Source organism: Brachionichthys hirsutus, chromosome 4 (assembly GCF_040956055.1).
Source record: "Brachionichthys hirsutus isolate HB-005 chromosome 4, CSIRO-AGI_Bhir_v1, whole genome shotgun sequence".
In the NCBI taxonomy this organism is placed as follows: domain Eukaryota; kingdom Metazoa; phylum Chordata; class Actinopteri; order Lophiiformes; family Brachionichthyidae; genus Brachionichthys; species Brachionichthys hirsutus.
In genome coordinates this window covers 1,420,310-1,432,919 of record NC_090900.1, presented here as the reverse complement: position 1 = coordinate 1,432,919, position 12,610 = coordinate 1,420,310, and the positions used below count along the sequence as shown (strand labels likewise).

Below are 12,610 nucleotides of genomic sequence, written 5' to 3'. Positions count from 1 at the left end.
TATAGTCAAGTGGTTTGATTCAGCGTGGGTCAGTTAAGTTTGGCATTTTGCCTGATTTGCAATGGTAACAATGCGGAGAATTTCTTCCACCATCCAGCAAAAGGCAGCGAGTCATACAATAGTGAGTGTGTGAGAGAAATCAAATTATTTTCTCTCCTTTGTTTCTGAATTTATTTGATGGGGGAGTTCAGTGCTGATGGGAGTACAAAGAAAGGGAGCAATTTTCATCATATATTCAAAAGCGTCAAATTCTTGCATAGCTTCTTTTAATTCACTCTGAGATTCTGTACAGCCACATTCATGCAATAATCACACACACACACACACACACACACACACACACATGTACACACAGGACATTCCAAAACATACATGAGCACACACAAACAAGCACTTGAAGCAAACATATAGGTGTGAAAAGTTGTCCACAGATTAAATACACATTGCTGTATGTTTGAAATGGACCATCTTGCAACCCCATTTTAGTTGATATGCATAGAAAAAAAAATCACAATTAAAAACAGTAAAGCTTCCATTAGAAATCCAAAATCAACATCTAATGTCAATTTGAAAGAAATCTTTTAGTTTTTTGTAAAATTAACATTTTAAAAGAATGTGTGAGTATCTTGTATTTGAAAAAGACTAAAGAAAAAAACCTGCTTGATGATTTTATTTACCAATTTCACAGCAAACTTACAATATCATGGAGGCAAACGTACCAGTTTAGGGTCCTGGATGCCTTCATGCCTTCATGGCTTAAATTATATAATTATCATAATCGAGAGACCTTCAAAACGCAACCCAATCATTTTAGAGTCCTTTACGGTCATGCATAGAAGTTCACGTATACGTCCAGGTTACACTGTGGTTTCACTTTTCCACAAACCGCTCTTCATTCCAACGGAGCTCTGGGATTGGTCTGTGCCGCTCATGTCGTGCTCCAGCTCCAGCACAGAGTGTGTGATGGTGCCGTTTGGGGCAGCGGCGCCGGCGGCGGTGACACAGTTCAGTGGGTAGGAGCAGCGTTTATTGTCTCGCTCTGCAGCAGCTGCCAGTTTCACATTGTCTCTGCTGCCGCACCGTCTCTGGGCACCGTGCATGGCTGCCCTGCTGGCCATGGAGGGCAGCAGCGGGAAGGGTTTGCGGCTCCCGCTGCTGCCCCCGTCGCTGCCCTCTGAGGGGCTGGTGGCCACTGATTCTCCTGGGCGTTTCCCGTTGGTAAGGGGGCTGGGCTGGTTCTCTGAAAGGCTGCGGTGGATGCTGCCGTTCTCGCTCGTGGCCTGCTTATGAACGGCATGCGAAGAACTGAGCTGCTCTAAACCAGCGGGTCCTAAAGCTCCCAGGCTGCCCCCACCCCCAGCAGTCCTTAGAGCCTTGAGCCGATAGTGACCCCTGCCCTCACCCCGGTGGTGATACTGGCTGCTCCCCTGTTTAGTTCTGCTGCTCACTTTCCTCCTTTGGGGGTGCACAGGGGCAACAGAGCTAACTGGGGGCAGAATGTTGTTTGTTGGCTTGGTGGCGTTGTCGTTGTTGGTGCTGGCGTTGTGGCCCGCAGGCACACGCAAAATGTTGTTTGGATTATCTTGCGCCACCTGCAGCAGGTTGGTAAGCTTACACGGCCCGGGGCCCACGCTGCTGATTCCACTCGGCGTGGACGAGGACCGAGCCGATGAGGAGTTATGCGAGTCGCCGGGCGGATGAGAGTTGATGAAAAGTTGCGATCCCTGCTCCGAGGTCTGCACTCCGCTTCCAGTAGTGCAGGTGTGGGTGTAGGTAGACATGGTGCGGGCGCGTGGGTAGCCGGGGCAACACGCCATCCACGAGGCCTGAACGTCCAGACGACGGACGCAGTGGTGCACGACCAGAAAGACCCCCAAAACAATGGCGGCAATCCCATAGAGGCAGCTGAACAGCAGGCTCACGTGGCCCGTCAGCCACATCGCCATGGCGCCGCAGCACCACAGGATCACGTACAGGAAGTGAGTCGCCACCAACACCAAGAACTGCGTCTTCAGCGAATACTGATCCTCTTGTGCCGCGGCCGGGTTAGCAGGGCCCGCTGCTGAGTCCGTGGAGAGGAGGCTGGCGCTTCCTGCAAGCTGGCTGTCCGTCACAGGAGCCGGCAGGGTGGCTCCGGGGCATCCTTTGGCCTCGCTGCGCCTCAGGCGAAACACAGTGCACAGGAAATAGATCCAAGTCACCAACACCTCTAAGCCTGCTGGGACAAAGAAAGACCCCAGACTGGGGCGCCACAGCAGCCAGCAGCTGCAAGAGGCCGTAAAGAGAAGTCAATAGGATCAGCGTAAAACAAGGGCTCGCATTCACCGCTCGGTGTCCAACGGAATCACGAGCCGCTGCGCCGAGAACGACAAAGTCAAGTGCAAAATATAGAAGAGGAGAAAAGTGCTTACTAAGGGCTGTTGTCTCCGTAGTTGTTGACATTGACAGCCGCGGTGATGCCACAGATGATAAGAGGGACTCCCCCGGCTATCAGATAGAACCTTGAATAACAGAAAATCACATCAAAGACACAGCTTCACAAAATAAAGAGCAGCTCTTGCTTGTGCCGCAGGATGTTGCCCGACCTCTGGCTGTTTTAAACGTGTCTGTTGTTGTCTGTGAGCTGTAGAGAACCGTATGCGTCTACAGTCTCTACTCATGGGTCAGCGTGAGTCCCGCCGGTCAGTGATTTATTGCGGTGGGATCCCAAGTGGCCGAGTGGGCAACAAAGGGGTGGGGGGTTGGGGGGGGGTCATAGTGCGATCATAGCTACAGGATCACATGAACAAGGGGAGGATGTATAGAGAGGAATATTTTGAGAGGCATCGCACCCCCTCAACCCGCTCCTGCTCTGATTTATGGTGACCCCCCCTTTGTTTCTGTTATGCCGGGTTCATACATTCCTCCCATCCTCCGCTCCGAGTTCAGATTGGTTGACGGGATTTTTTCTTTTTTTTTTATGCCTTACACAAATAATCTGTTATGTCTCTCCAAGGTTTCCTCTCAAACAAGAGGGACTTAAGTCGTCGGGCACAAAGACCCATTCTGATGGAGCACAGCCTGGGTGGCCGTGGAGCAGAACTGCAGCATCTGTCTAAAGCATCAACCAGAGCGCCGGCGGACAAACCGGCGTCCGGCGCGGGGCGTGGGCGGCGGTGAGTTGTGGCTCGCTCGCTGACCTGAGCATAGGTCGCTGAGTAGGCGGAGATGGAGGCTCTCCTTCCGGCTGCCGTGGAATTTTCCACGCGGTCTCTTTGTAGATGACCCTGGCGCTGACTCCGATCCACAGCAGCGTCGACAGGGAGGAGTAGTGCAGGGCGATGCCCACCTGTCGCACGTCACGCTCACGTTAGACCTCAAGTGTGTCATTAAAAATGAAGAGTAAAATCAGGACTTACCGCTTGGCAAACCACCGGGTAGCCGGTCAAACATATGCCTCCCGCATAGATGGCTGTCGTCATGGCGATGTGGAAGCAGGTATTCAATAGCGTGTGCCAGCATTTTCTTGATATGTGAATGGAACTGAAGAGACAGAGAGACACAATAATGATGAGAGATGAGAAGAGATGAAATAGGATTAAATGACGTGATGAGATGAGATAAGAAGATGAGAAGTCAGACATTGCTCCAAAAACATAATTTAGAAAAACACTCAGGGAGCACAGACCTCCGCCAAGCAGCTCGTTCCCCTCCTAACTGGATTTACACCGTCCACATTGTGATCTGGATCATCACCAAAAGGTGATAAATTGTTCTTGGTATCTTTATACACCAACCATGAAAAGTAAAAGTGAATCAGAGTTGGTGTTAATTTTTAACTGATTTAATCCATAAATTGAGTTTTCAACGTTAAAATTAAATATTTCTTCCTGACCTCATTCTGGATCAGATCCAGAAAATCCGGATATTTGTTATTTTTATGTTTCCAGGCGGCTATCCAGATCGCTCTCGTAATTGAATGGGCTCTAAGTTAGACCCATCTTCAGACTTTTTTTTTCTTTCTCAAGATCCTTTCAGCAGTTTTTACGTAATCCTGCAGACAAGCGCCGTCAAAAACAGAAGCTCTTTGGCGGAGGCAAAAAGGGAGCGGCGTGTCAAAGCACTGCGTGATCGCGAAGAGAAATCAAGGTGAGACATCTCTGTAGATCCGTTCCGGTACCTGTGGTGCACGATGTGTGTGATAATGATGGTGAAGAGGCAGAGGAGCAGCACTGCAGTGCAGGCATACACCACAGGGTGGAGCACCCTCGCAGACATGGGCGTGGAGTTGGGGAAATCAGGGACCTCCTAAAGAGAAATAACGCCAAATAAAAAAGACGCCTCATTGGCCCCGGTTCATTCGGGATAACTCAAGGCGGCCCCCACCTGCAGCACGGCATAGTTGCTGAGCAGAGCGCAGCGCATCGTCGAGGTGCTGCTGTCGCTGTGAACCAGCCGGCAGCCATCCTGACTCCAGCCCCCCTGCTTCTCCAGCGCCTTCAGGCTCCACTGGGCCGCCACGGCATCGGTACCCGGAGACAGGTGGCGCAGGGAGACCCAGACGGGCTCCGAGTGATTCCACGTGCTGCAACCCTCTGCCGCAAAGAATAGAAATCTGTGATGACTGGAGCTCCGAAAGGATGCAAGTAGAACCCGACTGTTCCCCCGGAGGACGCTGCACGTTCATTCAATGCGAGAAAAGGGAGGGGGTTCCTTACCTAGGCCAACAAAGATGACAGGGGTGTTGACGCTACGCCGCCGAGAGTGTTCCCCAGCGCCGCTCGAGTTTCCAGACAGGGGGAAAAAGCTGCCGCTTCTGAAAGCTACGAACTGCAGTTTACAGTCTGCAGGAGCATCAGGAGGAAAGAGGGTAGCCGGGAGCGTCACGGAGGCAACGGCCACTGAACTCTGCAGGATACATGGAAATATTTATGGAATAGTCAGCGTAAATGTAACCTCGACGATTCATGTGAATGCAGATTGAATTAAACAGAAATGCATTTTCCCCTCACCTTCAGGGGGAAATTGTTCAGGGAGGCGTTATGGGAGCCGGTGCTGCAGCGAAAGCGAAGCTGCTGCTCCTGAGTGGCGTCTGCGAGTTCCATCCCCAGGCTGGCCGGCGGAACCTCGCGACGCTGATACGCAGTGCAGGTCATCCCGGTGAAGTGGGCCGGCCGGATGAAGTGCGCCTCCATCACAATGTTTCTGGACACCTGCATGCATCAAACAATGTATCTTCAAAGGGTTTGTTTCCATGTGAGACGTAGGCGTACAAACCGATGAAGCCCAGCTTTGGATTTCCCACCATGGAGAAGTCCTGGGCGTGGCTGTGGAGCTGCGGCCAGGCCAACGTCTCCAGAGAAGCAACGATGGAGCTGCAGGCTCGCTTCTCCCGCTGGGCCAGACTGAGGAGCTGATCGTCCACCTGCATCAGATTACTCCCCATCTCCACCAGCACCTCCGACAACTGGGGGGTGGGGGGGGGCAGGCACTGATGTCAGGAAGAGAAAACGCAACGCAAATGCTTTCACTTCAACCTCCCCTCACCTCCCGTAGCTGTCTGACATATTCCATAAACTTCTCCATCATTTGAGCCACGTACAAAACGTCCACCGAGTCGGTGAAGCCCGCGGCCTCCAGAGTGTACGTGCGCACCTGGTGGGCCACGGTGAGGGCATTGGAGGCATTGATGGGCCTCTGAAAGAAGAAGAAGAAGAAGAAGAAATACATGAAAGTGGGTTTACACACACTCGCCAGCGTAAGCGCCGCTCTGGCACTGACCAGAATGAAGGTGTGCAGGACCCGGGTGATGCCGTTGGTGTAGTGACAGTCTGAATAGTCGCCCTCCTGCCATTTTCCAGAACGGTCACAGTACCTGGAGGCTTTTTTCTGCTCCACGCCTCCTTCCAAGGAGAGGGAGGGGTAACGCAGCTGCAGGCAGTACTGATGGGAGGTGATGCCCGCCAGAGTCCTGGGCCACCTGGGGGTTAAACGTGTCGGTGAAGGCAGCAGAAACAGAACCTCATTTGAGGAGGTGATCATAGAGACATTATTGAAAGGGTCCAAAAACTAAATCATCTTGTTGTGTTCATTTCCTGAACATTTCATCAAGATCCTTCCATAACATTTTAAGTTATTTTGCTAACAGACAAGCAGCGAAAGCACAGCCTCCTTATCGGAGGGTCAGAATCCTCAGAGTGACTTGAACCAACCTGAACTCCCCACGGTTGTTGACAACTTTATCCTCTGGGCAGAAGGAGGCGCTGTTCTCCAGCACCACTATTTCAACGCTGCGGGAGGTGTTACCCCGCCCCGTAGAAACCACACACTCCCACTCTCCCCTGGCCTCCACATGTACGTTGAACAGAATCAGTTCACTGTAAAAAGTGGAGATGCTTCGTCAGCGTTACTGCGCTCCAAAGTAAACAGGAAGCGCCTTCAGGGGCTTCCTGTACCTGGTGATGAAGGTGCAGTCGTGCAGCACGCTCTTCTCCAGCTGGACGCCCACGTCTGGGTCAGAGGTCACCAGCTGGCCGTCGTGACGCCAGTGTACGGTGGTGATCTTGTCCGGCAGGGCGGCGGTGCAGTGGAAGGGCAGCCGGTCGCCTTTGAAGACCACCTGACGCTGGGAGGGCAGCAGCGACAGGGTGTGCAGCTCCAAAGGGCCGTCTGCGACAAGAACCGGAGGAGGCGTGGCCGTTCAGCGGCGCCGCAGCCTGCAAGGCTTCGCCGTCAGCACGGCTCATCCATGCTTACCACAGTTGAGCTGACTCTCCCTCAGTCCGCGCAGGGCCTTGCCCCTCAGGCTCCTGGGGTAGGCGCACAGGGTCTCGTCCCCCAAACGGGCCGAACTGCTGCGAAAGAAGCCCGGGACCCAACGCAGCCCGCAGTCACACGACAGGTAGTCTGAGTTGAAGTTCCTGCATGGAGAAGCGGTGGTGAGAAGGTTTCACGGGACACTCGTCCAGCGTTCATCGTCTCTAAATAAGACCTGGCAGCACTTCAGATCAAATCGAAGCGAACGTTTGTGCAGACGGTCTTCAGATTAACAGTGGACTCCAAACGCCTGAATTACGATGAAGTCCTTTTACTCTTAATTACAAATTATTTGTTAAGTTGCAGCTACAAATGCTGTGATTTATTAAGTTCTTCTTCTTCTGACTTCAGAAAAGTGAACAAGTTCAAAAGTTCCAAGTCTTTGCCTTTTCATCCGGACCTTTTGTCTCGAGCATTTATTGCATCACGAGAACTTCTTTTGCATCAACAGTGTTTTACTCACACCAACTTGAGGGACAGCAGCTCCTGAAACACCCCTGGGTCCATGGTGGAGATGATGTTACCAGAGAGGTTTCTGTCAGAGCGTTACAAATGAGCGGTCAGTTCAACACACAGTAGAGAGAGCAGCGCTTTTATCTCTTACAGTTTAGTGAGATTGGTCAATCCCTGGAACATGTCTGCAGCCAGGCAGCCGATGCGATTGTTGGACAGGTCGCTGATGGAGAGAAAAGACAACAGAGTCATCCACAGCCGTTCAATGTTTGTTACATCCGATCGAATCCTTTCCAACGTAAAAACCAGAAATGGACTTCCTTCCTTCCTTCCTTCCTTTTATTTTGTTACCTCCGCCAAGGAGGTTCTGTTTTTGACAACGTTTGTTTGTTTGTTTGTTAGCAGGATTAACGAAAAACTGTTGGTTGGATCTTAATTTAAAAACATCTGAAGATGGGTCTTGGTCTAATTTAGATCCCAATAAATCTTGAGAGCGATCCGGATACCGGTCTGGACCAAAAAAAAGGAAATCCAGATCTTCCAATTTACTTATAATGGAGGCTTTAAAAAAAAAAAAATCATATCTTATAAAATATGCATTCAATTCACTCACCAGAAATCACAGTCATAAAGAGGTCCGATATGAAGTATCATGAAAAATGTCTTCTGGATCGGATCCAGAATGAGGACATTTTAACATTAAAACCCATTTATGGATTCAAAAATCAGTTAAAAATTCACATCGACTCTGATTCACTGTTACTTTTGTTGGTGCATAAAGACACCAAGAAAACAATCTAGAACCTTTTGATGATGATCCAGATCCCCATGTGGACGGCGTGAATCCAGTTAGGAGGAGGGGAGTGAGCTGCTTGGTGGAGGTCTGTGCTCTCTGGGTGCTTCTCTGTAGGTTTTTTGTTTCTCCCATAAATATAACACTTAGCAAGTTGAATGCATCCATAAAGGAGCGCACGGCCCTTCCCACTTTCCCTTATCTCCTTGGGATCCCAGTAAGGCTTATCTCCAGTGTGGTTAAACAGTCCCCCCCCCCCCCCCCCCAGTCCTCTGAGTGTGATGTATAGCAACAGTCGGGGAGGGATCTGCTCTGCTGCAGCTCTGATGCTACCCAGCGGCGAGCTGTCCAGAACATGAGTTTATCTCCTTCCCCCCCCTGTTTATTTGGAGAAGCCACAGACCTTGCAGGGAAAACACAAGTAGGGGGAGGAGGGCGGTCGGAGTCACGCGGTGCAGCACAGGCGACCGGCTCCGACCCACGCCGCGACCAGACCTCGCCGTCCGAAAACCAGACCAGCGACCGGCCGCCACATCCAGTAGAGGTAGTGGGGGGGGGGGGGGGGGGGGGGGGGCTGAGGTTTCCACGGTGGTGGATGACACGGCTGGGCCCCCACAAGGATTGGCATAAACATTTGGTGAAAGCCATGAGCTCAATATAACGCACGGCAACGCCAGCCGAAGCGGGTTAGACGGCGGCGGCTATTTGGCCTCGTCTCTTTGCCACAACTGCTGGGAAGCTGGCAAACAATATCCAGAAAAGCTACCAGCGTTTGTCTCGTGGTAAACAGGGTGGGGGGGGGGGGGGGGGGCGACTGTCCGAAGCCTTTTATTGATTTATTTGTTACCCTGAACCTGAATGGAATGCGAATCATGCTAATGTCTACTTACAGTTTCCGGAGCTCAGACAGGCCTTGGAAGGCTCCAGGCATGACCGTGCTGATTAAGTTGTGCTTGAGGTCCCTGGGAATAAAGAAGGGGGGGGGGGGTGCTTCGATGAGAAAATGCATGCAGGGATGATGTGGATGAAGTCTTAAAGGACCAGTTTGTAGAATTCAGTGCAGCTTAGTTTTCATTTTGCAGCCACGTCGTCTTGTCGTCCTTCTCAGGCGGCCGCAAGAAATGCCAAAAGTGAATCCTGCCCTCCTCTAGTTTAGCTTGTCCTTCATGGACTTTTGTAGAAGTGCAACGTAGCGGACTTGTGGAGTGACCTGCACTCCCGTTTGATATAAAATCATATTTAACCTGCGAGGAAACAGTAGAATCAAGAAGACAGGCCTGAAGACGTTAAAGAAAAAGCTCAAAAAAAATGAGACCACAGCTTGTGTTTTAAAACGAAGGGTTGTGGACATGCGTCCCAAGCCTGGCTCGTCTGGTGGGACACGACACGGACAGGAAATCGTATCCCATCAGCCACCTGGGCTTGATTCTAGCAAGATGCAGATACTCTATCAAATGAAACATGAGTGGAATCTGATCCTGCATGCAAAGGGTTCTGCCGTTTTTATGCTCGCTCCAAAATGCCTCGTAATGAATGCAGACCATAAATATTTTTTTTCTTTGACTGCCTTTGAGGATCTAATTTCATACTGTCCACCCCCCCCCCCCCACGTTTTGTGCAGCCTCTTCCCTTTCTGCGCACATGTTAAACCATTCAGCCCGATGGCCTCATCCATTACATTTTGAATTCAGGAGTATTCTTATTGGCCGGCTGGGAATAGCAGGGGTTAAAGCGGGTCAGGAGACGGATGGTCATCATGGCTGGCGTGGGATGGCCGGGACGGGAGTTGGAATGCCATCCGTTTGTCGTCAGAGGGGAAAACGCATGCTCCCGTCGGACCAATCGCGGAGGAGGATTTCCTGACAGGAGCTCAAAACCATCACCGCCGCCGCTTCTTTTTTGTCTCTTTCGTCCCATGGGGGGGGGGGGAACGCTGCTCCTGTTTCCCACAAAGATGACCTGTCATTGGCATCCTACCTCACGCCGTTTCCTGTAGACGGCTGTGTTGAGAATGAGGATGAAGAAATCAGGACAGGAAGAGGTCAGGTTTTGCAGAATGGTTGATTAGCTGTCGCTCCAAAGCCTCTGCTCGTAGTGAGAGGCAGGCTATGATGCTAGCGCTCAAGCTACCTGGCCTTGGACCAAGAGGCCGAGGTCTCCAAGCGGACAGCCGTGGACGGCCCGGCTCTTTGAGTCTGTGCCAGCTTGTCAAGCGGAACACTTCGCAGATTGTCAAAAAGGTGGACATTTTCACCAAGACGTTAAAGAAAACGCCTCCGCGCTCAATAAATCTCGCCGGTCGAATCGAACCCTGTGAGAGGACACCACGGTGTGTGTGTGTGTGTGTGTGTGTGGCCTCGATGTATGGCGTAGTCTGTGCTCTGGACATGTGGTTCTGTGCATCAGTAGCTGTACAGGATCTGTTGACCAGGGTAAGGGGGCGGGGGGACAATACTGCTGCTTCCAGTCTGCGTCCTGGGACTCATTACCACGGCGATGAAAGTTGAGGCGCTGCCCACTGTTTCCTCTCTCTGATCCTCGTCGTGTCTGTTCTAGATTCAAATATCCTGAACACGAGGACTATGATGTCGCTCCTCTCCTCGGATGCCCAGCGTTATTTTTTGGGGGAATTTCTTGCTGGATTTTTGAAGCAGGCAAACGTATTTTACAAACGGAAAAGGTTTTGCCGGGTCTTTCTGTTGATTTGTGCGACGACAGCCGAGTCAGTTTGTGGCAGAAAGCTATCCATCCGTTTTCTTGCCGACGAGACAATCGTCTCATGCGCAGCCGCTTTTTCGCTTTGCGGGACATACGGGACCTGCTGGAGCTTGTCCGAGCTTGCTATGGGTGAGGGGTGGGGTGCACCCCGAACACGGCGCCAGAGCATCCGGGGCCACACAGAGACAGACGAGGTTGGCACTGTGGCATTAGCGGGTAGCAGAAAACACGCATCGTTTCATTCTTAAACACACAAACCGTGCCGGCGTGAGCGTCCCTGCACAAAAGCGCTAACGTCGTAGCCTGCAGCCGTGAGCTCGGCGACGAGAAGCAGTCGCCGGGTCGGCACACATCAGCACGTGGCACTGATAGTGCGTCGTTTAGAAGCATCTCGAACGCTGATAAGACCGACCATCGTCGGCCAGGCCTGCAGGGCGGCGCTGAGAGTCTCAGCAGGCCGCTACTTCTGATCTTATCACCCAGCTGGGGAATGTAGAGGAGCTCATCAAAGCCAGCAGGCCTCAGGATCCAGATGACATCTCTGCTGCAACTTCACGTTCTCACCACTTTAATATCGCAGACGATGCACGCCGCCGCCGCCGCCGCCACTCCAGGCGACGACTCCTCCGCGTGCCCTCTGTAGTAGACAGGCGCCCTGCCTGACAACAGCTTCCCAGCCCGGCGGCCTTGACGCCGATGACAGCAGCTGTCAGCGAAGCGAGAGGATCATAGCGGAGACGAGAGGAAGCCTCGCGCCGTCCTGGCGTGACAACATCATCGAGAAAGGCTAGGAGTCGTAGCACGCGGCCGTTTCTTCAGTCACAGCATGTGTGCGTCACAAAGCTACGTGATTGGTGGCGACATTATTGCTACGGCTGTCATCTCGGGAGTGCCTTGTTTTATCCCCGTCGCCACATGTGGCCCATGTGATTGGGTTGTGACAGACTCCAGCCCCCCCCAGCCCCCACTGGTTGTAGGGCAGCAGGAGGGCAATAATGAAGACACGGCCCGTAAAACGCTCCAGACGTGGGAGCGCTCCATTATCGAGGGGCTCCACTGACATTTTAGCCCCCCCCCCCAGAGGGAGCTGGGAAAATGACTCAAACCAGGGAACGGCAACTCATTATCGCCAGACTGGGATCAAGCATTTCCTGTTCCTGGAGGAATTCTTTCCAAACGAGGGATGAGTTTCTCTACCTGCATTTATCTCATGCACAGCGACACAAGCTACCGCCCGGAGACAAAGACCGATCCACGGATGGATCCGCTGCGCTGCAAAAACCGAGGAGGGGTAACTCACACCTTGGTTCTTGCCAGAGGTCAGTGGAGACCATTTTTGTGCTGCGTGTCACTTCCTGTCTGGCTGGCGTGTCTAGCAGAGGCCCTTGCTCGTTTATTTTTACAGTTTCCTTTTCCCCCCTTTTTTTTTTTGCTTGCTCGCTTTCCCCCCTCGGGGAGGCGCAGGTGGGTTTGGCCCCGCAGACCCCACCTCCCGACTCCTCAACACACTTGCTCACAATAGGGGCTCTGTAGCGGTCCCAAACGTACTCCTGCCCCCCCCAAAACAGGAAACCGGGATCTGCCGAGCTCTTGTTTTTATACTAATTTCCTGCTTTGCTGCCCCTTCCCCAGATTATTTTCTTTATTTTTTTCTGGTTCCTCTCATACCTATTCCACCTTTCGCCGGAGTTCATTTCATTTCGCTGTAGACGTGAAGCTAAAGGAGCAAAGAGAGACCCTTTTCCTTTATACTTCCATCCCGCCGCTGCACTTTAGATCAGTATAAATGACTTATTTCCTTTCATTCGCCCGAACGTCCACCGCCATTACTGCGCTTCCAGCAAATACGGC

The 12,610-nt window shown here is 52.0% G+C and overlaps 1 protein-coding gene across 1 annotated transcript in view; it reads right to left on the bottom strand.

Annotated features, from left to right (window-relative positions):
- Positions 1–129: 129 nt before the first annotated feature.
- The window catches only part of adgra2 (adhesion G protein-coupled receptor A2), a 43,229-nt gene continuing 30,748 nt past the window's right edge, over positions 130–12,610 (bottom strand). Inside the window, exons 3-19 of the mRNA XM_068738312.1 lie at positions 8,932–9,003; positions 7,400–7,471; positions 7,259–7,330; positions 6,736–6,899; positions 6,435–6,648; positions 6,192–6,356; positions 5,761–5,959; positions 5,527–5,676; positions 5,285–5,446; positions 4,992–5,192; positions 4,698–4,887; positions 4,366–4,574; positions 4,160–4,287; positions 3,399–3,522; positions 3,180–3,328; positions 2,412–2,501; positions 130–2,265 (exon numbers count right to left, since the gene is read on the bottom strand). Coding sequence (XP_068594413.1) covers positions 858–2,265; positions 2,412–2,501; positions 3,180–3,328; positions 3,399–3,522; positions 4,160–4,287; positions 4,366–4,574; positions 4,698–4,887; positions 4,992–5,192; positions 5,285–5,446; positions 5,527–5,676; positions 5,761–5,959; positions 6,192–6,356; positions 6,435–6,648; positions 6,736–6,899; positions 7,259–7,330; positions 7,400–7,471; positions 8,932–9,003 — 3,769 coding nt within the window. The 3' untranslated portion in view covers positions 130–857. The remainder of the gene's footprint in view (positions 2,266–2,411; positions 2,502–3,179; positions 3,329–3,398; positions 3,523–4,159; positions 4,288–4,365; positions 4,575–4,697; positions 4,888–4,991; positions 5,193–5,284; positions 5,447–5,526; positions 5,677–5,760; positions 5,960–6,191; positions 6,357–6,434; positions 6,649–6,735; positions 6,900–7,258; positions 7,331–7,399; positions 7,472–8,931; positions 9,004–12,610) is intronic.